The sequence below is a fragment of the Neopsephotus bourkii genome, unplaced genomic scaffold (genome assembly GCF_033783945.1).
Source record: "Neopsephotus bourkii isolate Nb327-2 ecotype Australia unplaced genomic scaffold, CSIRO-AGI_Nbou_v1 NB_882, whole genome shotgun sequence".
In the NCBI taxonomy this organism is placed as follows: Eukaryota; Metazoa; Chordata; class Aves; order Psittaciformes; family Psittacidae; genus Neopsephotus; species Neopsephotus bourkii.
This window is the reverse complement of record NW_026901376.1, coordinates 1,960,923-1,987,539: the sequence shown is the minus strand read 5'-3', so window position 1 is coordinate 1,987,539 and position 26,617 is coordinate 1,960,923. Positions and strand designations below refer to the sequence as shown.

At 39.5% G+C, this 26,617-nt stretch overlaps 3 protein-coding genes across 5 annotated transcripts in view; 1 reads left to right on the top strand and 2 right to left on the bottom strand.

Annotated features, from left to right (window-relative positions):
• CUNH7orf50 (chromosome unknown C7orf50 homolog) overlaps window positions 1–18,366 on the bottom strand; it is a 125,791-nt gene extending 107,425 nt beyond the window's left edge. Inside the window, exon 1 of the mRNA XM_061357040.1 lies at window positions 18,244–18,366. Within this exon, the coding sequence (XP_061213024.1) occupies window positions 18,244–18,366 (123 nt within the window). The remainder of the gene's footprint in view (window positions 1–18,243) is intronic.
• On the top strand, window positions 247–6,576 carry GPER1 (G protein-coupled estrogen receptor 1). Its single transcript, XM_061357034.1, has 2 exons — window positions 247–1,265; window positions 2,615–6,576. The coding sequence occupies exon 2, from the start codon at window positions 3,038–3,040 to the stop codon at window positions 4,109–4,111; it is 1,074 nt and encodes a 357-aa protein (XP_061213018.1). The 5' UTR covers window positions 247–1,265; window positions 2,615–3,037; the 3' UTR covers window positions 4,112–6,576.
• Window positions 18,251–25,511, bottom strand: ZFAND2A (zinc finger AN1-type containing 2A). Of its 3 annotated transcripts, none has more exons than XM_061357050.1 (6): window positions 25,333–25,511; window positions 24,638–24,732; window positions 23,827–23,958; window positions 23,543–23,694; window positions 22,963–23,052; window positions 18,251–18,383 (listed from the first exon to the last, which is right to left on the bottom strand). In XM_061357050.1, the coding sequence occupies exons 1-6, from the start codon at window positions 25,385–25,387 to the stop codon at window positions 18,368–18,370; spliced, it is 540 nt and encodes a 179-aa protein (XP_061213034.1). In that variant the 5' UTR covers window positions 25,388–25,511; the 3' UTR covers window positions 18,251–18,367. The 3 variants fall into 3 exon arrangements, with proteins under 3 accessions (XP_061213034.1, XP_061213035.1, XP_061213036.1); XM_061357051.1 differs by lacking the exon at window positions 18,251–18,383 and adding an exon at window positions 22,383–22,530 and having other exon boundaries at window positions 25,333–25,510; XM_061357052.1 differs by lacking the exons at window positions 18,251–18,383; window positions 22,963–23,052 and having other exon boundaries at window positions 23,539–23,694; window positions 25,333–25,510.
• Between the last annotated feature and the right edge of the window lie 1,106 nt (window positions 25,512–26,617).

Below are 26,617 nucleotides of genomic sequence, written 5' to 3'. Positions count from 1 at the left end.
TTCCTGTAGATGAGATCTTTTGTCACCTAAAGATATTTGGCCGCTGTAATAGATGTAACACATCCATTACACTGACCTGTTAACTGTTTACTCCACACTTCTGAAACTGTAACATTGTCCTCTTGAAATCCTAAATGCTGAAATCCAATTTGTCTTATTCCTGTAGCAGCAGAACAATGCATCAATGTACGGCATATCCATTTCAGCATAGCCATTTATGGCACTTAACATTCAGGAATCGAATCAGCGCCATCCTAAAAAGCAATTTACACAAATTATTTCTCTTATGAGAAAGGTTTAACTTTGTTCCTGTTCTAAGAACCCTGGCCACCAGCAGGTGGTGTTTCTGGAAATGTCAAGTAGCTTTTTCCCCCCTACAGATGAAATGCAAAACTCCACCTGCAACACTGGTGAGTTTATGCAAGGCTGAGGCTTCACATACTCTGCAAAATAGGCTTGTTTTATCCATGTGATTTTTCAGCTGAACAATCCTAAGAAGCATGAGGATGATGATGTATACCTGAAAATATAAATACAAATAGGCAAAATGGGATCAACTTGAAGGTAGGAAAACTGGAATTTATATTGTCAGTTTAGCAAATGACCCTTTGCAGCTGCTAGATTACTCTCAATAGAATATTCCTCTTTGGACAGTCCAGGGGCTTTTAAAATCATACTGCATAGAACAGTAATTATTGCTTTTTAACTATCTAAAACACGCTTAGTTATGATCGGCAAATAAATCTCTTCATTACTGATCAGCTGAGCTGTAGGTTTGAATGAACTACATAACCTTTAAAAATGCTAGGGGCAGAACAGAGGATGAAATGAACATTAGGTACAACAAAATGGGAAAATACGAGAGAAAAGATGCTTGACTAGCCCTAGTAGAAAAGAAACCAGCAGAAACAGGGTTAATTCTAGCCTTATAAGGCTGTTCAGCAGCACTTCAACTGCACACAAATTAGAACAACCCTGGGAATCTATAAAGCTTGTTTTATTGCCAAGGACATGCAGCAAGATCTGCATTTTGCTGCTGTAAACTATCCTTTATTTAAGACATTTTAAAGCAGAATAGACTTTTATATGATGTTTTTTACTGCTGCATCATCAACAGGTGGCATTCGCTGCAGCTTTACACACCTAAATGCAAGTTCTCCCCGACACGACTGCTGAAGTTGGCACATCCATTAAGCGTGTACCCGAGCAAGAAACAGCCTTCTGTTGACTGGAGGAAAAATCAGCTCTGCAGAAATGGAATTAAGGTAAAATAAAGTGTTTCACAGTACATGGTTACCTGTAATGCTTGTAATTGCTTGGCTTTTGGTGGCCTTTCAGGTGTAATTAAAATCTGACCACAGACCAACCTTTTAAAATCAACTGCTGAGACTGTTAGCTTGTCTTGTATTTAAAGCAGTTTTACTGCCTTATTCAAAAATAAAAGGATGTTACATAAAAACCAACAGCTCACGTCTGGCTCCCATCGCTGCTCGAAACAAACACCAAGCTTTCTTCAAGTAAGTGTAACTTCATATGGATATTTTAACGTAAAGACTGACATTAGGATAATGATTTAAAACATAGCAACAGCTACTGTGTACTTATGCCTGATTCATTAAGAAATAAAAGCTTTGAAACTGATAACCTTTATTTCTTTAAGTGTCTACTAGCTATTTCTGTTAATATGAATATATTTAAGCAAATTCAGAGCTGTATTTCTGACTGAAAATATTCTACACTCCTACTCCATTAGTGCTCCTTTTTCTCCCGATTGTTAATTAGCAGGAACTGAGTCATTAAAATGTGGAAATATGCATGAATTTTACTAGTAACCAATTTTTTTGTTATGTTTTAGTGTCATTAAAACCAAGGGTTTGGGAGTAAGATGAAGATTAAAGCAATTCACAATATTTAAAATTTCACACACAGTACCCTGAGTTATAATTTTATCGCTGTTTTATTTGTTTGGGGTGTCTTTTGTTTGTTTTATTCCTTTTAAATAAACTTCCAGCAATCCTTTAAGTCCATACCATTCACCGCATATAAGTAAACAAATCAGATAACTGGTATTTTCCATTCCTATCCGGAAGTCAGTGCAACATAATTAATCCCAAAGAAAAGCAAATTGAGTATAATAGTGTTGGTGTAAATCAATATGCTGCTTGTATTACCTTCATTTCCAAGACTTGACTTTCCTTCTTACTGAAAGCAGGAGGAACCAACTGCTTTTTATCTGTTACCTTCTCAGACACAGACTGCTACTTAACAGCCTTACAAGATGATGACGAAATAAATATATTCATCATATATACATATACACACACATATATAAACATAGATAAGGCTTTTTCCTCTGCTGACTAAACTCACTCATCTAATTTTCTCTATTTTTACATTTTCCAATACTGAGAGCACACAACATTTTTACAGATCTGCCCTCATGACATACTATAATCCACAGCAAAATGAAATAATTTTAACTAAACCTTTGTAAATATACTCAAACATGATGTTTTCTACAACCTCAGCTGTGGATGTTAAGTTAGCAGAAGCCTATGACACATAGTACAATGCTGGATTATAAGATTAATCATTTTCCATTTACAAATTGCAGGTCCAAGGATGTTCATTGATTATTAAAAGAAAACAAATGGAGCTAAAACTCTACCTTCCAGCCTGTCTGAAGAAACACCGTTGATGAAAAGCTTTTGTTAAAGAGACCCAAGTACCATAATGGTAAAAAGATTCCTACATGATTTTAAGGCATACAGGAACTGCAAATTCTCTCATTTGCGATGTATTTAGTGTCCTGTAAAAAAAACCTTAAGAAATTTACTCTATGTACTGTTATATTTCAGTCAATGTTAACTAATTTGACTTCTAAAGAATTCTAATTTCCTAAATGAAAGTGTATATCTTTTTTCAATCCAATCAAAATGCTTACCTTGAACTTGGCTGAAAACAACAAAAAACCTGATTTTTTTGGCATTACCACCAAACTGTGAGTACCAGTATCTTTTCCGCAGATAATTCAACCATGGAAGCTTACTCTGCCTCATTATCACCCATTATATGTAATGGCACAACTTTTAACCTAAATGGATCACATTTGTGTAATGAAAGCTTATCTTCTAGATTAGCTGATAAAACAGAACACCAACAATATGTTATTGGTCTTTTCTTATCATGTCTTTACACAATATTTCTTTTTCCCATTGGTTTTGTAGGAAACATTCTGATACTGGTTGTCAACATAAGCTTTCGTGAAAAAATGACTATTCCAGACCTTTACTTCATAAACCTTGCAGTAGCTGATCTCATTTTAGTTGCTGATTCTCTTATTGAGGTTTTTAATCTTGATGAAAAGTACTATGATATCACTATTATCTGTACCTTTATGTCTTTGTTCCTTCAGATCAACATGTATAGCAGCATTTTCTTTCTGACATGGATGAGTTTTGACAGATACATAGCACTGGCAAAAGTAATGAGGTCCAACATATTTCGCACTATGCAACACGCTAGAATAAGCTGTGGTCTCATATGGATGGCATCTATTTCTGCAGCACTAGTTCCATTTACAGCTGTGCATTTACAACACACCGGAGAGGTCTATTTTTGTTTTGCAGATGTAAAAGAAATCCAATGGCTAGAAATAACCTTGGGGTTTATTATCCCCTTTGTGATCATCGGTCTTTGTTACTCACTAATTGTTCGAGTTCTTATAAAAGCCCACAAGCACAGGAGTCTTCGTCTGCGGCGACAGAAGGCTCTTCGAATGATTTTTGTTGTTGTCTTGGTTTTCTTTATATGCTGGCTACCTGAAAACGTCTTCATTAGTGTTCAACTTCTTCAGAAGAAAAGCGAGCCTGTGTCTTCAAGCAGCCCATCCTTCAGACATGATTATCCTTTAACAGGACATATTGTGAACCTAGCAGCTTTTTCTAATAGCTGTTTGAACCCTTTAATTTACAGTTTTCTAGGAGAAACCTTCAGAGACAAACTGCGACTGTACATTGAACAGAAAACAAAAATGTCAACATTGCACCGCTTTTGTCAGGCTGCCTTCACGTCTGTCATTCCTGACAGTAATGAGCAATCAGAAGTCTGATTTAGGAGTAGCTGCATAAAACATATGACTGTGAAGTTGTGCAAACAGTGAACAAAATGCTTTCTACTAACAGAAAAGAGTGCATTTGTGTGTGTGTGTACATATATATATATTAGTATCACTCTACTGAGTATTGAAGGTTTATATTCAAAATGTTTTTATGACAAGACTTAAATGTAGAAGCATATGTTTTAGTCAGATTTAATTATGAACAGGATTATTAAAAGCTGAGCACTGAAGGAGCTTTATTTTATATTACGTATGTATGAACAACAATATGGGGGAAAATTTTATCAAGTTACAATGACTCCAGATGTAACCTGCTGATCAGAGATGCTACTTTGCTGGTGTATATAAAGCACTTCCACCGAAATAATGAAGCTGCCGTAGCAGTGGGGAAAAAAAATCATTACAACTTATTGACATGGAGATGCAGAAAACATTGATTTTTTTATCCAACTATGTTAAGATAAATTACTTTGCTTAGAAGAACTACAGAGTACTATTGTCACTGTATTCTAGCATGTCTTCCATGATGAGCTTTCTCTAAATCTTAATATAATCTAGCACGGTGGTTAGTTTTCGTCTCATAAATGTAATCTACTGTTTACATCGGCACTTGATCAAAACTGAAATCATCTGTAACCATATTGCTCATCCCAAAGAATTTCACAGAAGCAAAATGTAATGCTTCATTCTACCCTTTAAGGATTGCCCAAGACAATCTTTCCCAGGAGAGACATAATTGGGCCTTTCATGAAAAAGACCAGTGCGCATATACCTACATTCATATCTGCCTTCAGATTTAAATGAAAGTTACACAGGATCTCTTTACATTTAGCAGCCTATTTTGATTGCCAGGACAAACTGCTGTGGGTTTAAAGTTTCATTCTTACAAAAGAGTATAAAAAATGCTTATGAAAATGACAGAAGCCCAAGGTTTTAGAAAGGAAGAATTTATGCAATTGGGAGCGTGATTTGTTATTATCAGATCTGCACTTTGTGCACCCTTCATCCCATCTCCAGAAACTACGGGCCTTTCAAGATTTTAAGATGCATGTTGGTTGCTTTGTTCATCTGAAGATTAATTATACTAAGAAAACAAAGGTTAGCACCATGTACTTGAAAATGATAGTTTTCAATTTCTGCTAGAAAATAACTTGGGTTTCAATCTTATTGAGGTTTAGCATAAGCTACTGCTGAACTTGTTCAGAGGAAGCTATAAAGTTGCTAGAGATTAGTGTGCAAGGTCATTAAAACATTACCTGCTGCATCTCTGAAGCAAACAAACTCATTTCACCTCTGTGCTCATTGAGTTAAAGCACCAGAACTCTACAGAATAAGATGCTTTGTTCTATTTTCAAATGTCACATATGAATTAATTAGCACATTAATGGATTTTAAAGAATTTTTAAAGATACACACAAAACAATAACTAAAGTTACTAAGCAATAAAAAAAAAAACACAACAGTGAAAACAATGATTCCACTCATATTTCTCACGCAGTATTTAGAGCTTCCTAGTGGAAGCTTTGGCCACAAAAGACCTGACCTATAAACAGAAAGGCCACAAGACGATGACTGAATTTGAAATAGATAGCTAAGATATTCCTGCAAGTGAAATAGAACTGCGGGGTGGAGTTTGTGGCAACTGCTGATTTTTGGCAAGTGACTGCTAATTACAGTCTAAGGAAAAATGTCATTTAGTCACATCTTCCCTGTAGAACACCAAACAGATCTTCTCCCAAGAAAGGTGCAAGCAATGTCATGCCTTCTCTGCATAGAACGAATCACTGAACACTTAGAAGAAATATCACAGCACCTTGCTCCATCACACGCTGCCCTTCTTCCTCATTATACTCACTTTAGAATTAGCCACAATTACTCGTGTCCTAGTGACTGCCAATGTACATTAATCACACCTTGAAAGATGGCTATTTTAGACAACAGAGAACTGAAGGAATGGATAATTCTCTTGGCAATACAATTCTGTGAAGTCAGACACATCTTCAGAGGTAACAGATGTATTAGGTTCGTGTCATTTTGACACTTGCCATGAATAAATAATGTACTTGGGGTTACAGAAATACACTTCCCTGTTGTATTTGTTGCTTATTTTGTTTTTATAGGAATAAACTTCTTTCCCCTCCTCCTTCCTTCCAATAAAGGAATCTACGTTTTGATCAAGGCTACAGTAGAAGCCCTTTCATCACCACTGTAGGTAACAAACCAAGAAAGCGGTTTTGTTCAGACCCTTATTATAATAAACAGACAATAATATCAAACACCTGCTCATCCATATGATGAAATAGTTTGTTTCTACACGATCATATGCAATAATGTCCTGCTATCACAGTGAAATCTAGTAAAGAACAGATTACTACAGTATGAAGAAAACAGTATTTACTCAAGCTGGAATGACCTATTGAATACTTAAAACCAAATTACAAATCTAAGCTACTCGATGAGTTTCATCGATGTTGGCATTTTGGTACAGGTTTATGAACTGTGCCTGAAATGACTAAATTTAAACAGATTACTTCCTTTAAATAAAAAGTACTCTCCCAAGTGGAAAGAAATTGCACACTTCTTCCCAAAAGTTTAGGGTTTTTTTTAACAGCAACTATGTCCAAAGTAGCATTTACAGAAATGCCATACAACTTTCATGTATTTGTATATAGAACATGCTTTCTGCAGCTTACCACCTTGCAGGAACTCATTACCATGGCTTATCCATGAACCAAAAAGACCTGTGCTTTACGTAGTTTTCTTTAAAATTAAGAAGTGTGATGAACATTTAAGAAAACCTTTTCTGAAGTGTAGGGAAAGAGGGAATTGGAGTAAGAGTTTTGATATAACTTCTTCACTTTTCTCTCTGGTCTCTCACGAATTGTTTAAGGAAAGGATTCCAGATGCCTCCCTAAAATGCTACAGTGATAAAAACTATGAAGATGCTTACAATCTTTACTATAATAGTCTTATGTCAAATCTCCAGACAAGACTAATATTAAAGAAAGCACACAGAGAAAAAGACAAAATGAAGAAATTAAAGAATCCCTCAAACCACTAACTGCTTTTGAAAATAACACCTTAACACAAAAAGGTCTTGAATGCACAAAGTATTACTGAGTATCTAGAAACAAAATAAATTCAAGCTGCACAAACTAGCACCAGTCTGAACCTGATGTGATTGAAAGCAACGGTCTTCATTCAGCTGTGTCAAAATGTATGAGAAAAATAGTTATCTTAGACCATTTAAACATGTTAAAGAGATGCTGTAACTCTCTATCCTTATAACAATATTGGGAGGCACACTAAGTACTGACTGTGCAGACACAACACATCCACATCTAAAAAAACCCCACAGTCTGCCTAACATTGAAGCTTGGTCCATTTGTGAGAAGAGCTTCATGATGTGAGGGCACGTGAAAGCGGACTTGAAACAATGAGTAAGGCAATCCCAAATTCTCTGCAAGATTTTGACATAATACAGACAACATGTGAGAGAAGTCACTCCTCTCTTCTCCACAGAAAATGAGAACGCTGGCATTCAGAACATCCAATCCACCAATTCCAAAAGACAAGATACGCTATAAAATAAATAACAAAATTAAAAATATCAGAATTCTTAAAACATTGTTTTCTTCAATACTGTTTCTAGTAAATGAGAAAGATACAGATTCATCTTCTATTTCCCCAACGTAATCTGACATTTCTATTATTAATCAAAAATGGCTTATCTGGCATAGAAAATCCATTCTAAATTTGCAGAGGCAAGCTCATAAAAAAACATTGAGCGCAAAGTTTTAACAAGGAAATGCTTTCAGAATTTCAGACTAAATACCTGTGTTTTAAACAGAATTCACTGCCTGTACAGTGCAGGCTCTAATCCTTCTTCCAGGCATCAAGTCGTGTTAGAACCTAATGGAATTTTTTCCTGTGTAAGGATTTTGCTGTATTTTCTCAGCTGTTTATTAAGATTGCAGAAGGGAAAAGGTTGTCTGAACAATTTTAAATGGTTAGGATCATCACGTTAAAAAATGCATTAAAAAGTGGTTTACCGTAAGTAAAAACATGTCAAGTTCAACCCTGATTATTTAATTCCACGTGAACTTGTTTCTGCATTAAGCAGGAAAAACAAGTTTGTGTATGAAGAAGGCAGGTTTAAATTTTAATAGCTATTCATGAAGTTGAACCAATGAATTAATTTGACTGAAAACGACAAAGATCGGGGTTTGATTTTAATTTAAGGGACAGTATCCTTCCATTTCACTCCAAAAGTCTCATCTTACCCATTCAGACCATCAGACAAATATTTAAAACTGTCATCAGAGAAGAGCATAGGGACAAATTCCTTAATTCAATTGATTGAATCTTTGCAATCCTGCATCTGCAATGCAAGTTTAGTCTTACATTACCAATGACATCTCCAGCAGCCCAGCAGTACACACTGAGACCCAGTCAGTCCTCCTTCAGAGACCGCTCATGTTAAGAAAGTATTATTATTACCTTCTGCTTAATAAATATATCACTGATAAACCATTTCCACCTTGGAATTGCACTTTATCTTACTTATATTAAGTCTGCAATGACAGAGGATAGGGAACAAGCAATTTTTAAGACATGCATACAGACCATCTTTTCTGTACACTCATTCGCTGCTGCCATGGAGGTATACTGTGGTACATGCTCTGAGTTATGTTTTAAAGAGAGACATGCTAGACTGGAAAACCTGAACACCCTCCATTCGTATTTATAATTTAGGTGTCCTTTCCTTAACAACATTGTCCAAACTATTTATTCCACATTGACATATGATACACCAAGCTTTCAGCCTCAGCTTTTGGCTTCCTTTTAGATTTCCATTCCATCTTATGGCAGCATGACACAGCCAGGAGCTAAGAATAAACAGCTGCACACTGAGCCAGCCACCCAAGATTACAACAAAAGAGCAATTCCTCCTCAGGACTTCAGATACTCCAGATCTGCTCATTACTTCCAACTCAGCCTCTTATATGCTACTTCAGTTATTTTACTTATGTCCACTGAACTTCACTCCAAAATTTAGAGGTGATTTTCTACGTCTCATAAAACCTGTGTGAGACCATTTAGAATGGCTTTTGAAGCTGTTCAACCCTGATGACAAAACCACATTCAAGTTTCCAACCTATGATCTCAAATTGTTCAAACAGTCTGCTACAGATATATACAGAAGTTTTAAAATTCTAAATATGCATTACCAAAAAGCAAAACCTAACTTTTTTAATATACCTACTCTAAATAAGCCTTTAATGCAGCAGGGAAAGCCTTTCCAAAGCAGCAACTTTGCTTACAAGACCCAGCTCTCTCAACCTGCAAGCAAAATGACTGAAAAAGGTTTAAAAACCTTTTCAAATTGCATGGAATGTGTTTTCTTTATAGACTTCAGAAAAACTGTGGAAAAAAAGGCATACTAAAGAAACAGGAACATTATTGGAATAGTGCTACATTATCCTTAGAAATTGAAGTTAAAACTATTTCTACAGAAAGAGCCTGGTGGTAGAATTGCCTAATAGTGGTGGAGATAAATTGGCTTTCTGCCTCAGCAGCAAAAACATTTCCTTTCCTGGGCATTCTCTCAATAGAAACGATAATATAATGACAAATAGATTTTCTTCCTTTCATTCTCTCCTCATTCAGAGCTACAAAAGAGAAACAGCCTTTACCTGACTGCAGTAACCTGTTAACTCTTGTGTTCCAGTACTTAGTTATGAGTGAAGTGCACACAGCAAATGGAGAAAGAAATCAAGGGAAGAGCTCACTTAAACAATGTGATTAAGATTCATCTAATGACCAAGTAGCATGACAATAAGATAATACAGATATTGACACCTGTGAGAACATATTTATAAATACGCTTGGTTTTCAAATAGGCAGTCAAGAAGAGTTACTTCTGATACTAAATGCTTACAATTCTTAGAACAGTGAGAAATGTGATGTTACTTTTGTATTGTAATGTAAAGATGCCTGATGCTGCATGGCCCTGTTGAATGTCATGTGATCAGAAGCAGACACTTGCTGGTAGATGTGCTGCTAAAGTTGACATCAGATCACAGAGACCTCATGGCACACTCTGTCCGTAACAAGGGGTCCACGAGGATCCTCTGCTAGATGTGTGCTCTTCTTGACTCTCTCCGATACAGCGTAAGACCTTTTGGGTCTTGGCCAGAAGATTTTATTACAAGACTTACGAAAACAAACAATAAAAAAAAAAAAACCAAACCCCAGAGGTTTGTTAAAAATGCCTTTAGGAAGTCATGGAGCTACAGATTTGGACAATGGAAGATAAGCATTTCATAATAAAATAAATAGGAAAACCTTGCCTATTCCAAAGGTAACTAGAAAAAAGAACCAGCCAATGAGGTACATGAAGGCTCCAAAGTCAATAGTAAGTCCCCCCAAAACGCCAAGACTGATTTCAGTGAGTTCTATATTACAGCTCAGTGTAACAGTTCTGTAACCACCTAGTTATTTTACAAGTGGGTAAATACTAATAACTCCCATTTATGTTTCAGTATGTAAAGGTAGGATAGAATGACAATTATTAGAAGCATGCATACTTAAGATTCGCTATCCCCTTTTATATAACCCTCTCTGCTCCCTTTTAAGCGATGCAGCTCTAAGTCTTCAGTACATTCTCTGAACAACTTCACCATTTCAGACTGCAAGATGGTAGGAGCAGAGTTTTGTCTTCCCTTGGGTATACATGCTGTTTGCAAAAGCCTGGTTTACAGATGCAAATTATTAAGATAATGCTGAGAAATTTAATAAAACATTAATTAATGATCTTCTGTTCAGTGTCCATCAGAACTCTTGTGGGATTCCATTAGAAACAGGTAAATGCATTCAAAAGACAGAGTCTGGTTCTATAAGCAAGAGATTCCCCTGTCAAACACCTTCATGCTTATACCGTCATTATTTCAGGCAGCTTCTAAAAGTCTAACAATGAATTTTCTGTTCTAATTACCTGTTGGATGCAGCAGACAAGCACTTTCCAATTATGAATTAATGTCTGCGGCTTTGATCTAATACCCAAGAGCCGTTTTATCTAGGCTGTAATTTATTAACATACATAAATAGACACTAATCTTTCCTGTGGTTCACAATATTAGATCAAAACAGAAAAGGTATTTTAGAGGAGGAAAGCAGCCATCGTCCCCCCTTTATCTGATCCAAAAAGTGATGGTTGTTTTAAACCTGTTACATCAACGCACACTGATTTGTACTTTATTAAAATCCTTATACCAGACACCCATATTGTTTAAAAAAGAAAAAGGTGTCATTCTGTCAAAAATGGGGAACAAAACAGCTGCTTTTTAGAATAAGCATATTTTAAATATCCAAGTCTGTCCTATTTGAGGGGTTTTTTTCATAAATTAACATAAAAAAATAGTACCAAGAGCAATAAAGAGGAAGTAACAAATACACAAGAATCAGGCTTGCATTAATTAATCTGTTATACTGTGCACACTTCCAAGTTTCAAGCCCTGTCAAGAACCTGCCTCTGAATGCCTATTTCTCTGTTCTTTATCCTCTATCAGAATGTAGCAAACATTTATCCTTTCAAGCTTACAACTTAGTTTCTTGCCAAATGGAATACATTTGTGAATTCAAACATGTAACGGGGCTTTAATTTTTTAACTGAACTTACAAATATTTTGGGGTTTTGTGCCAAATTTTCTACATTCAGCAATTTGGGCCTTTTCCAGCCATTTTCATTTATGATCTCTCTCTATGATGAGTTGGAAGTTATTAACACAGAATCCCCCAAAAAACCGTAACTACACAAGAGGCAGAAAATAGTGTTGTCACTGGACTTGAGCTGAGTGACACGCAGTCAAGCAGACCTACCCTCTGCTCCTTACTCCAACAACTGCTTGACAACTGTTACTCACCAAATTCAGCCCACAGGTGGGAATCCTGAATTTCCATTTTGTGAAAGTATTTGCAGCTAAGTCATGAAAGCAAAGATTTATACTGGAAACCTAACAAGAACCATCAAGGAAGGTCTCACCACTAAATAAAAAATAGGGGCTGAGAGGAAACATCAAGTATGTGCTCCGAGAATGAAGAATTTCCCTTCTTAATAGCAAAGGAGGGACAGTTGTGTTTCACCACCAAACGCACTTTAGTACCTTGGTTGTATTAATAAAAGTGAAGAATTAACTTTGAATGTCTACAGATTAAGGCAAAACCCCAGAATTAGCATGAAACTCTCGCTGGTTTATATGTAATGAAGAATGCACAATTCCTTTAAACAAAAGTAAGAAATACACCACATATTGTTTATACCGAACACAGTTGGGGACGTGAGCCTTTCGCCTGGGAAAACCATCTTCAAAGTAGCAACTGTTTTCCCAGCTGTGAATACTCTTTCCTGGGAAATCTGTTCCTACCGTTACAAAAATAATTTTCAAAGGAATGTGAAATTATTCAGCCTAATCTATGCATATCCATATTTCAGACACTATTTTGTACCTCCTTAGGCTTGTCTGTTTACAAAAGGCCTCCTATTCTCTATTAACACTATATTGTGTCACAATCAAATTTACCTCTTTTAATAAATAAATAAATGTATGGCTAAATTAATAAGACTATTTAAAGCACTCCATCAATATTCTGATGGAAAAGTCTTCACAGGAAACAAATGTTTCAGTCCCATAAGCAGCTACCCTCAAAGTTTGGGTGGCCTTTTTTAATTTTCTTTTTCCTAATTTGAGAAATATTGCATAGATAAGAAAGCAGACAGACCATCAAGTAATGTGTCACACAGTGAGTCAGAAATGCCAAATGGATTTGTAGCTTCATGACAGTTTTTCAACTATCATGAAGGCCATCATATAGTAAGGCAATAAGAAGCCAATTGGCCAGCAAACAGTAAACTTGTCTGTGCAAGTAAGAAAAACCCTACAAATAAACCAAGAATAAACATTCAACTGAAAGACAGCCCAAAGAAAAGAGAAATAGGCCCAACATTTCAATTACAGACTGACCAAAACCAGCAGACTAACAAGAGCATACTAATATCCATACTGACATTTAACTTTGCTATTTTGAGAAATAGCTATCACCCACCCACCCACCCCCCTTTATCACCAGACCACTGCTAACTGTTGATGCATCCTTACATCAGGCATTGGAGACAGGGGAAAAATATGAAAGATTATGTCACCTTCTCATCATTAACATGGACAAAATTCTATCTGCTTGTTAAAAATACTTCAAAGAATGTCAAAAAGACACAAGAAGATACTTATTTTATGGGGTTATGCAAAATAAAATTAACTTTTTGGAATTTACTTTCCTTTTTTCAGTATTTAATAACTTTTTTCTACATATGTCTTAAACAAAAATAATAACCCTGCATAATGTTCTTTACTGTGAGGGTGGTGAGACAGTGGCACAGGGTACCTGAGAAGCTGTGGCTGCCCCATCCCTGGCAGCAATCCAGACCAGGTTGGACAAGGCTTGAAGCAACCTGCTCTAGTGGAAGGTGTCCCTGCCCATGGCAGGGGGTTGGAACTGGATGAGCTTTAAGGTCCTTTCCAAACCAAACCATTGTGTGATTCTGTGACAACACTAATGCATACAAGAAAGGATTAAGCCAGTATAGCAAAACAAAACAAATGCAGGAAGTGTTGATAGTGGAATTGCAATGTAAACAGTTTCCAAAATACATTTTTAATGCATACAAGATACAGCTAATATTGGTAGCCTGGTAATCAGAAGAAAATCTTGCAACATCACATTATGTTGTAACTTTATGGCATTTTTTAGGATGGGAAAATACATAGCATGTTATTTTGATGCTTACAAGATAAACTTCCCATTAACTAAAGAAAAATAATTAATGGAACAATAAGGGATTAGTGAGTTTGTTTGCAAATCTTCCACAGCTTAATATTTCAACAACAGGCTTTGCTATGAATTAGTGGGTTGTCAAATAAATAAATACACTTTCTGGTGATATTTTTACAGTATCTGCTTGATGGAGTTTGTAGAACAAAATGCCTGGTTTTCATTTATTAAATATTCAAATTACTACCCTAGTTACCTCATGACAAGCAGCATTAGAGATCATATCAAAGTAATACTCCCAGCTATTCCACCAAGCTCATGCCAAACATTTATGTCCACAGCTTAAACATAATTTTATGGGGTTCTCCACCACTACAAATAATAACTTTAAAGAATCATTTTTCTGTGGTTTGCTCTGCTGTAGTACTAGCTTAATAACTCCTTATTGGTCTTTCTGATAACCTCCAAAAAGCTGAATAGGAAAACCTTTTCACTACAAATTTTGCCATTTTCCATTTAGCAAAGAGATCTTCCTGTTTGGGCACCTGCACACAAGCCCTCTGAGTAAAGAAAGACCATGAGCTACTTGTTTATTTGCCATTGTTTGTACTATCCGTATGGAATCTCAAAAATTAAATTCCTTTCCCACTGATTATGCCTTTATCTGGGGAAAACGTTGATTCCTCCTCCTCCAAACATTTGCAATGCTGATAGCAAGGAACATACAAGGGAACCCACTGACTGTATGAGCCTTATCTAAAGTACCCTTCAACCAGGATTTGATTCATAAAGACTGACTGTCTCTTAATTAGTGTAACTTTCCTTGAAGTTTACCAGACTAAATTGGGAAAAATTTAGTTTACCAGACTAAATTGGGAAAACCAGGAAATTAATATTGTTTTCTACTGATTACAGATTGCCTAATAGATGTTCAGCTCTGGAAGAATTTGTTACTGTTCTGTGTAAACCCTGCAGCTCTGAAAACAACAACTGGAGAAACAAGATTTCCCCTTAAAATTATAAGGTTAAAGGATCCTTTGATACAGTGAGGTCATTCTGGGTATAACTCAAATAGCCTTCATAAACAAAGCAACCACAACATGTTGTTCCCCATCTACAGTGTTGTGTCAGTACTGCTGTTTCAGTAAGTTTTGTGGCACTAAGGCAGCTGAAATTCTGAAAAGTGAGGAAATCCATAAACAGAAGCCAGACAAGGGAATTGCAAACAAGCACTTCTAATGCTTCTGTTATTTCAAGATGACATGTTACCAACATTATAAAGATTTTTTTTTTCAGAGAACTGAAACAACATTGATTTGTCTCAGACAAGGTCCTTCAGAAAGTTTTTCTTTCAGAAGCCAGTATTTAACTTCAAACCACCAGTAAAGACGGCACATTTTAAATCTCTCTTCTTTATGACTGTGTCACTTGACAAATCAAAAGAATAAATGTAAACTGTCAGAAGGATTAACATGCAAGTCTGTTAGTAAACTACAAAACCAATGAAAGGAAGAAAGTAAAACTCATGTTCAGGCATTTAAACAAAACAAACAATAAAAATCAATGTTTAAAATCCAAGGTTTATTGCCAAGTAGCTTAATGAAATGGTAACATTGTGAAAATCTGTCAGAATAAACACAGGTCTGAATTAAGTTTTAAAACTTGCATTGCTCAGCTCCATTAGACATGTGTCATTTAAAAGTGTGGGGTTGCAAGATTATTCATGAAAACTGTTTATATTGGTCTTGAATTGCTCATTGCTATTTAATATAAACAGAAGAAATTGAGTAGATGAAAATCAATAGAACATCAAGATTACTCTGAAAGGTCAAGCTGTTCGAAGGAAAAATGCTTTCTCTTAGGCTGGTAAGAGTTTTTGAAACAAATTTCAGGAAGGAATGACCAATGTACACTAAATCCAGTCACTTCAGATACATTTCAACTTGCCCGCCTGCAGCTCTATAACAAAATCAATTAAGAGATTTAATTTTCCACTTTGGAGACTAAAAGTGCTGTACTAGAATAGGAAAAAAAAAAAAAAAAAGTAAATCATAGGAAAGTGACTTAATGAACCAGTGAAAACTCTCTCCCACCAAAAGCAATGGGTCATATAGCTATCTTTTGAGGTCTTTCCATCACATGAGACTCCTTAGGAGAAACTGGAGTCTACCCATTCTTACTTTAAGAATGCCAAAAAAGTTTTCTTTAATTCAGCTGCCGCATTAAAAGTCAATCACAGCTCATCAGAGTCCAGTCATCATGATTCAGGAATTTCTGTAAATATATCAAGGTTCCAGTTTATTTTAAAGTAACAGAAATAAAATTAAAGTAAGGCTGCAAAATAAACATTCTCAGCAGTTGCCTTAATTTTTGTTCCAAATTTCTTCTTTGGAACCATCCTGACTAACTGAGCATATCATTGCAGCCTCAGAACGCCTCCTGATCTTCCTGTACACACAAAACAATTTTACCTTGTTTTCTACTATATTTTCATGCTGTCAAGGTTTGGTGACCAAAAGCATTTTGAAGCATAACTGCCACTGTGACTTAACTGAGTACATCACCCAAAGCTGGAAGCATACATCCTGACCAATCATCATAAACTGCCGAAGAGGTAACTTCCATTAATCCTTTCTGAAGTAAAATTGTTTTAAGATCTGCCTAAACATTTTTTATTCTCTACAGCCATTTCAAACAAAAAAAGAAAAAAGCGGCCTACTAACTTACACTTTCCTACTATCAACAATTACAGCTTATAAAGCTGATGCCAAAAAATGGCTTGTCACAGACCTTATATGGTACTCCCTAAAACTAACACTATATACAAGTTTAAGCCACCCACTGACACCAACTTTTATAATCCCAGGAACTGTTGTGCCTAATAGTGTTCCTCAATAGTATTAAGGATTCTTCTTTGCATTTCACACTTGCTTTTTCTTTCACAGTCCTACAGTCTTGCATGGCCAACAAAAAGTAACAGGGGAGTTCCACAAATTGACCAGTTGACATCACATGGTCTAAAAAGGTCCCACTTGCAAAGGGTTTGAAGCCCAACAGGGACTTTTCTACTTCTACATGAAATTGACAGAAGCAATATATTTTTAATTTTGACATTTCAAATTCACACTGGTTTATGCTAGAAAATTATTCTCATGCAAATTGAATAACAGTACTGTGAACCTAAAGTCTATATACACACCCTACATAGAAAATTAGAAGCATTCCCTTTTATTAAGCTGTAAATACCAGATTTCCTATTTTTGCTCTGATACAAAGGTGCAATCTTTTCCTACTTAAGAATATTTCTGCTGAGTTCATAACTGCATGAATTTACAGACCTCTGACTAGCTACTGCCAATAGGTTGGCATTTAGTATACTACACTTCACAAACTCTAAATCTAATAGCCAGAGATGCTTATGCATGAAAAACCTCTCAAAAAACATTCTTGCCAATGAACTTTATTGAAGTGTAATAACGAAGTAAGAAGTACTACATTTTATTTATATGATCTCCATTGACCTATACATCTCACAATAAATGAACAAACAGCTTTTCACATCTATTTTATGTTAGGTCAGGAAAGCTAAGAGAGTTTTTAAGACTATGGCTTAACATCACCTTGATAAGTCCTGAGAAAAAGTCCTTTGGAAGTCCTTTGCCTTCTCTTCTCTGCTTCTTGACGTTACCAAACCCCTTCATATTTCTTTGATCCATATTCTATAGTAACCACTCAGAGCAGCAGAACTGAATTACCCTGTTTATGTACCACTTCCACCACAAAAATCTTACAGCTCTAAGTTTGCACTTAAATAACTCAGTATTGCTAATTTCATGCTTATAAAATTAATTCATAAAATGTTCAGTAACACAAAGAGACTGCTGACACCTTCTGGCCACTTGACATCCTGCCCAAAAATCAAGACTCTTTCCAAGAAAGTATCTTTTCATGTTTTTCCAGCCACTCAGGATCACATGAGGACTTATGCTATGCCTATACTGCCATATGACAGTTGCTTCAAGTCATTTAGTCCACCTTTCACCCACATTCGCTCACTCATTCTTTCACAGAAGCATCCAAAGCAAACATGTACAACCTGATACAACCATATCTAGATTTGGCTTAATTTATCTTCACCTTTTAGCTTTCACACTGGGTAGACTGCACCAAGGAACCAATGCAATCGAATCAAATAGTATATTCAGCCTCAGTACTGAATCCTGAAACCCTCATATCACAGGTAACAATATATCTACATTTTATTGAATTAAACAGTCAAAAATTGGAGAACTTACCTGCAGGTTTTGTTTCTTTGGTTCAGTTTCTGATTCCATCTCTCCCTTTTGGGCCACACACTGCTTTAGCTGTTTTCTTTTTTCTGCTTTCTTTTTCTTTTTTTCCACATTTGTTTTCGACATTCTAAACCAAAACTACTCTGTAACAGAAACCACCAAACCAGAATTAGAACCTTTTTTTTATATTAAACATCAATCTTGTATACAGAGTTATATCATAATTACACTGGTGCAAGAATGATTTGTGGCTACTTAACTACACAACACACATCTGCACTGAGTTTTTATTCATTTTGGAGAGCTTCCACCCTGTTTCCTTTAGGAACACAGCATAGTTAGGCTACTGTAGAAGTAGAATGTCATTCTCCTGTAGAAAACTTCAATACATACTGTCCTCTCAGGCCCCACTCTGTGAAACGCTCCACTGGCCCTCTTGGCTGTAATACCCCGTAACGGGTGCTGTGCTTGCTGCAGGTTACAGCACATCATACTGAACTGTTTTATCAGTTGTCCACCTCAGGCAGCATCAGTCAGGCCTCTCCTCAAAACTGTTACATGTGACTTAGTCACCTCATTATACACATGTGCATACACACATACCCACAAGCAAAAAGTAAGCCTACCTGATTACTAAACAATTTTAAACCGTTAAGTGCTCTTTGAAACTTTCAAGTTTTCCTGTGTTTATGTAGATTAATGGGGAAAATCATGCTTAAATGTCTTATGAGTTCTCTTTCACTTTACGACTTGAGCGCAACGGCAAACAGGAGCTGTAGAGAACCTGGTTGTAAAATCGGGTCTAGTTGTAACAGCATATTATTTCTCTGAAAAACCGATTTCAGGGGCTTCCAACAGCTGCCCCAACACAGTCGCTTTCTGTGTAACAGCATAAACACAACAGCTGTCTCCATCACAAGTATTAAGCTTGAAGCGCACTCTGAAAGATAAACTAGCCCAAAACCCAGGCACCCATTCAGGCTAGATAACCCTCACAGCAGGAGGTGGTAAGGGCCTGTACCACCTAACAAAACTCGACCCCCGGCACCTCCACCACAGGGACACTTCAGGCACGACATGCAGCAGGGCCCAGCGGGAGCAGGCCCCTGGCGGCGCTGGGGAGTCTCCGAACCGCCGCCTTCCCACCCCAGGACCCCAGGGCTGCGTTTCTTTTCCTGAGAAGCATCCCTCCCGATCCCCCCCCATGCGGGACAGGGACACCCCCGCCTCATGGCGGCCCTGAGGAGTGCGGGACACCGAGCGTTCTCCTCCTCCCTCTCCCGCTCCCCTCACGCACCTCACAATCCCGCCTCCTTCGCGCATTTAACCGAGCCCCACGCTTGCCGCCGCGGCCCGCCCCCTCTCTCTCACTGGCTACAAGGAGAGTACGTAGGGATCTGATTGGCCCTCGCCATGCCAATCTACAGGCTGACCAATAGAAAGCCTCGCTCAGACTTGAAACGCCCACCTGAAACACGCGTTGGGAGGAGTGCTCGGCCACTTTTGGGGGTGCGCGTGACGTCACCTTTCCGCGACGAGATTCGCCATGGAAGAGGGCTCCACCTCCTCCGCCGGGAAGGGGCGGGACCGCACCGCCCTTCCGTTGTCTGTACCCTTCAGGGCCTGACGGGGACCCTTCCGCACCCCGACAGGGATCAAACCAGGGCCCGGCAGGAATCCAGCCGGGGCCCGACAGGGAGCTTCAGATCTGGCAGCACCCACCCTTGCACGGTCCGTGCAGGACACCCAGTTTCCCCACACGGAAGCCAGAGCGCTGCCGGCCACAGGAGGCTCCTGTGTCACCCCGTGGGTGCCATGCCACCGGCTAAGGCAGTGGGATGCTGCTTTGTGGACAATGGTGATGCCTTCCAGCCAGCAAATCCTAAAGGCTGTGTGTCTGAGGCAGCGTTATCTGCTGTCCCCATCAGGTCTGAGGAAACGTGATGGGAAGAGGTGAATGCTGCGGTTTGAGAGGGCAAGAAAACAGCTCCTAGGACTAGGCTCCTAGGGAACAAATTGGTTTCCATGTTTTCATTTTCTATAAATACCATGTGCACAAACACTCCCATTTCCCCTTAGTAATTTAAGGGCAAAACCATTTACCACAAGCACACACATAGATGGAGCTTCTTTTTTCATAACCTGAAACAGGGCTTTTGTTTTCATTAAGTTTGATCCCAGTAGCTGCTGTGCTAGCAGATACGGGTGGTACCTCCCTGTACATGTACCAATGGGAAGAGCTAAGCCTGTTTCCTACTCCTGTCCAAGGCAGCATCACACTTTCTGCCATTCCTCTCCTTCCACTTCCTCCCTTCATCACGGGGTGCCAATCCTGCTGTCCCAAACAAAGCCTCTAGGACAGGGCCTCCACTAGAAACCCCTTCCTACACCACCAGTGGGGTGCACAGCATTGTTTGGAAATGCATGGCCAGTTAGAGAGATTATAAAAGTCCCAATACTGTAGTAAGACGCTAGGGATGTGTTACGGCATTAGAGCACAGAGGATAATAAGCAGGTGGTGGCATCTAAAATTAGAAGTTTAATTTAAGCTTTTGTTCCAATGTGAATAGGGAAGGTATGTTTTCTGTGTTTAGATTTCCTAAAATAATTATGGGGGTTTTTAATTACATATCCTATTCTGACATCCTGTGGTTAAACACAGTATTACAGACACTGTCACATCACAAATTTGACCACAGTTGCATAAGAATAGACTACATGGAATCAGCAGCAGTAACTCACACCTACACTACATATGTAGTCTGACAAACTTCAGCCTTCCATGTAGCTTCAGCCTTCTTCAAAAACTTCTATTGCATGAGATAATAATGTTTGGCCCGATGTGATAAGACAGCACAGGTATTTTGTTCTGTGTTGGCCAGAAATTATGTTGTATCTGCCCCTTCAGATGAAAGGCCTGCAGCTCACTAGGGTGCTTGTTTACACACTACTGTCAAAGACCATAAATCCACGTTTCTGTTTTAGGCAGCATTTGTACTCTAAGGATTAAGCCTCTTCAGAGGCACACAGCAACCTTTGCACAGCTGCAGTACAACCTCAACGCTGTATAAAGCATAGGCATTATAACACACTCACATCCCCTACAGTATTTATCAAAGATCATTTTACCCAGGTCAAAGAACACAGCATTTTCTGCTATGCAAACTGCTCATCTTCCCACCACAGCAGAACAGCAGTGGGCACTCATAGCTGCAGGTGATGCAAGGGACTGCAATTACCCTCCAGTTAGTCCTAAACCAACATTTCAGCCCACCAGCCCCAGCATGCAGAGGAACAGCTCCAATGACACATGAAATTGAGGTCTTGACCTCCTGACACCATCAGTAAGCCTTGGCATTTTTCCTCACAATTAGCTGGATGAGAGGTCTACTTAGATCCCAGCTGGGGAATTAGCATTGTTCATTAACAGCACATTTCCATTTCATCAGCCTACAATATTTCAAGCCTCGAGCTAAGCAGCTGGATATTCATGCAGTTTTAAAGAGCCAAGACAGCTGATCAGGATAATAGATGGAGCATATCTGTTGTGTCTTCATTTGTTTAAGCTTTTCAGGAAGGCAGCAAGAACAGCCTCCCTAGACAACACTATTTTGGCCTCATTCTCATTACATGAGGCAAAGAGTTAATGCTGCTTTATCTGGCTTCCTTTTCCTTTCCAAGCTGCAAAAAATACCTATGCAATTCCAAGCTTCTAAGGGGCAATAAATTCTGAAGAATTGCACTGCACATACCTTTGTGAGCACTAACTTTCAGTGAATTGCTTAGGGAGAGCCTAGGAAAGCTAGGTACAGCTTTTATAAATCAAGTACTTCCAATGACAATCAGAAACCAAATGGCAGTTCGTATAAAAACTTGCTTCATGTTGATGTATGTCATTTGTCAAGCAGAATGCTGCATTGTGTGCCAGGTCACTTCCAAAAGGATTTAGATGAATGACAGCAGCTAGTATTTCAGACTTCCATCTTGGGAGACTCATAGTTAGCATGGGAGACTTAACATTACCTAAGCTAAGTTGACTGTCTTTCTCACTAATTCAGTCACCTTCCTACCACCACTGCCCAGTTTCCTCCACTGAGTATTTTCCAGAACATTAAGATCTTATTCCAAATATAAGAACAAAGTTAGCTTAGAAAGGGCAACAGTTTATTGAATGCACAAAACATTATCATACAAAAATAAGTTAATTGCATAGAAAAATTTAGAGAGCTATAGACAAGATTAAGTAGACAGAGGTTTGATCCAGATGTGAAAAGCCTTTACCATCTGCATCTGAAAGACATAAGAATACACTGTAAGAGTTACATGCCTAAAACCTTCAGTCACAAGCAGATCCAGCCCAGCAGAGAAGGACTTGGGCCATTCACTGTAATTCCAATGCTTGCCATGCTCTCCTCAGCGTTGTGCTGACACACCATTTTTCCAGAACTTGACCAAGCCTCACACAGAGGAGGTGGAAGACCAATCTGCCATTAAAACTATTTGATGTCCTAATGCTTCTGCCTATACAGCAACTTTAAGCAGTACAGGATGGACAAGTAAAGATGTAGTTGTGCTGTCAGAACACCTCTACTACATTCCCAACACTAAGCAAAGGTGACCAACTCTAGAACAGCTAGAGGCAGGACAGCAGCACTCCTACATCATGTTGACACAAGACTATTTTTAAATGACGTTTGTCTTTTTCCCTTCTACAGCTTGTACCTGTTGTGCTGCAGACTCCCATCAGATGGCACTCCAATTGCTCCTATTGACTTGAAGGCAGCTTGAGAAGCTCTCATCAGAGCAGCGTATCTACAAAGAAATACAACCAAGGTCAACACCTCTTATGTACACACCAGTGAAGTTTCACTCTTCCATCTAGTTTAATTATCTCCATCTGTCACACAAGTCTTAAAGTCCTATTGCACAGAACAACAAAGGTACATCTGCCTGAAAGATGTTTTTTATTGTTCTTGGTTACCTCAAGGTGCTGGGCAGAACATCAGGATTTAGTATTTAGATCCAGGCCCCAAAGGGTACTTGAGCTTGCCAGCACCTCTTCTCAATTAGCAGAGACTGACACAGATAAGCTTGGAAGAATTTTAAGAAAGCATTTGACAAGCTCTTATCCTGGCCCACAGACTTGCAGAAACTAAGTTTGAGATACAAGGAGGAAATAGTGGATACTTTATTGACCTGACCACTAGTTTACGGAATTCCCTATTGTCTGAGCTCCCCATCAGCCCCTGATACTAGCTCTGAAATTTTGGAATGAGCTCGAAGTACCATAAATACAGCTTACCCTGCCTTGGAGATGGGGTGGCTGCTCCCTTTGCAGTCATGATCCAGAGGATGGCGATGTTTTATGCAAAAGTTGCCACCACACTGCTCACAAACAACTTTCATCATCTCTTTCCTTTTGCAGCCTGGCTTTAAGCACTTGTTTGTGAAGATCTAAATAGAGGACACAAAGCTAGCCTTAGAATTAAGATGAAACAGAGCAAGCTTCTACACATTCTGCTGTCAGAAGACCTAACTTCACAAGCGTTAGGCAGGCAGTCTAGACTTTACCAGCAGTTTCTTTACCTTCTGCTTTTGCTGTGCTGGGTTGTATTTGCAGTCCTTATCCATGTGGGCTCCAACCACAATATCTGGTATTTCTCCCTTCTGTACAGGGATGGGTGCATTACAGAGTGGACACACTGGAACCTGCATATTCTAAGCACATACAGCACAGATTAGAATTACAGAATCATCCAGGCTGGAAAAAACTTTAAGACAATCACATCTACTCTTAGAAGTGCAACTTCATTTTTCTATCCTTTTGCTCCCTTACCCATGGGTGATAGTAGCCCACTCACAAGCATTTTATGTTCTACTCATTTACTAATGCATTTAAAGGCAATCCTCTCAAAGGAAACTGCAAGTCATTATCCAAAATATAGACAGGCACACTTGGCTATATCAATTTATAGCAACATACTGGGTAGGTTGGCTTTAAGTATGTTTCTAGACTTTCTGGAATTGCAGCCTTTTAACACTTCAAAGTCCAAGTAGAGGCCAGAAATCTAAGTCTGGCCCTGCTTACTCTAGTTATTTCTTCATGTTTACTGTCCTCCAACGTAAAGGACTGGGGCTACAGGAAGCTTTGAACCACAATACGTTCCTTAAAATATAAAGCACTTCTCTCTGGGACAGTGTGGTGTAAGTGAAAGACACAGAAGTACTGACCTCTGAAATGTTGTGTTTCTGTATACCCAAACTTCAGCTGTATCATTAACTCTTGTAGTCCCCCCATCTACCTTTACTGTAACCACATGTCAAGTTTCAGAGCAGCCTGTATACGTGACTTGACAATTCAGCAGTGCTAATTGCTAACTCATGTCTATGAACTTACTTTCTTGTAGGCAGAGCGACACTTGTGGTCATCATAACGGATGTGGTCTTTACAGAAGACCTCCCCACATGCATCACATTTCAGAGGAAGGAAATCTGTGAGAGAAGTAAAAAAGAAAGCATTCTCATGAAGCAGAGCTAGCAGCTGTAAAAGCACTCACAGAAGGCTACAGAAACTCAAACGCAAATCATTTTGTCTAGTCACAAGTAGTTACCTCTACAGAAAGTGCCACCACAAACATCAGAACTAAAGAAGAAAGAATAAGGCATTTTCCCCTCTTTCTACCCACAGCATTCAAACAACGTAAGCCATAAATACCCTAAAGGCACCCCAAACACAGAAACTTTAGCAATGCACCAACCAGGACCTCGGAATTGAAGTACAAAGCCGAAGCTTAGACTCCAGAAGAGTTTTATTCTTTAGAAAGCATCCCTTCACAAGACAGGAGAACAAATCACTGGGGCTCAGCTGTTACTCCTTTCCCCCACTCACTTAGAAGGGATCACTGAACCAGCACTGATATCTGCGAGCAACCAGAGCACCTCACAGACGCAGGGTGCAAAATCTGGACACCCACACCCCCCAGTACACAAGCTACCCACCCTTTAAGCACCATCCTACGAGCGCTGCCCAGAGGAGCCCCCCTCAAGGGCAGCGCAGGGAGCCCTTAACCGCGCCCCGAGGCCGCTCCTTACCCAGCTGCTTGCAGGTGCGCTCCGAGCAGTGCTCACCGAGCCCCGGGAACTCCATAACAGCAACGACCTCGGGTTCCAGACCGGATACAGGGCACGGGGCATGCCGTCGCCTTTATGTACCTCCCGCTGACTCAGCCCGGCTCCGTACCCACGTGCTGAGTCATGCCCCGGCCACCACGGATGACATCAGACGGGCCTAACCAATGGCGCCCCTCGCCCTCCGGTGTCGTCAGCGGCGCGTTCTAGGCGGGCGGCCAATCGGCGGCCGGGGAGGGGTGCTGAGTCATGTGCCGGGGCCGTGACCGTGATGGAGCAGATCAGGGACCGGAGCACAGGGAGGAGATGGGGGTAATGGGTGACAGCGGGTGGTGGCGGGGACCCGGACCCGGACCCGGACCCGGACCCGGACCCGGACCCGGACCCGGACCCGGACCCGGACCCGGACCCGGACCCGGCTTGATCCGGGCAGCCCCGCGGCTGTGAACTCCCGTTATGCAGGCGCTGACAGGGGAGGCAGCGCAGGGGTGCGTTGTCTCAAACAGGAACACGTGTATCGAATAAGGTAGACGTGTGAGAGTGCCCGGAGAGCCCTTGTCGGGCTGGTTTGCTCCAGAAGAAACCCAGCCCTTAGCCTCTTCTCATTCTGATTTCATCTTTCCATCAGGGCTCAGACGGCATCCGTGTGAGCTCTGATGCTTAATTCAGGTCACCGTCAAACTTCGAACACATCCATGGGCCTGGGTGGGAGAGGGTCTGCTCGTCGCAGCAGGGTGATGGTCGGGATCCCGCTGCAGGACTTTGTCATGTATGGACTGGTTTGGATGGACAAGCCCCAGCTGCAGCTGTGGGTTTGCAAAAATCAGCCGAATAAAAAGTTTCCCAGTGGGTCTGTGGTGTTAAATGCTTACCTGGCTTGAACGAGGCACCTTGAGATCAAGGTGTAGGTTAGAAATGTTGATCTTTGAATGTGTGTAACTTGTTTGGCACAGAGGAGGTGAGGACTATTGGTGTAATGACATTTGTTACAGGATTGAGAAATGACAAGATGTTGTTTTGCCCCTGCTCTCCCTGGAAAACACCTGGCTTTCGCCTGTAGCAGATGACTCGGATGCAGAGTGGAGCTATGAGAGCAAAAAGGAGCTTTGGGGAGGCAGGTGGTGACTGCAAAGGCCAGTTTGTGCTGCCAACGCTGGAACTGGCATGTGCCACTCATCTGTCTTCCACATCACCTCGCCACGTTGTGTTTGTGTGACTCCTGCTTGTGTGTGCCAGCTTACAGCCAGCC

Excerpts from the sequence above, each read along its gene's own strand:
- GPER1 (XM_061357034.1), top strand. The coding sequence starts at position 3,038 with ATGGAAGCTTACTCTGCCTCATTATCACCCATTATATGTAATGGCACA.
- ZFAND2A (XM_061357050.1), bottom strand. The coding sequence starts at position 25,387 with ATGGAGTTCCCGGGGCTCGGTGAGCACTGCTCGGAGCGCACCTGCAAG. Across the intron at positions 24,733-25,332 it reads GCGCACCTGCAAGCAGCTGG|ATTTCCTTCCTCTGAAATGT; the intron begins GTAAGGAGCGGC and ends CTTCTCTCACAG. Across the intron at positions 23,053-23,542 it reads CACCCCATCTCCAAGGCAGG|ATACGCTGCTCTGATGAGAG; the intron begins GTAAGCTGTATT and ends ATTTCTTTGTAG.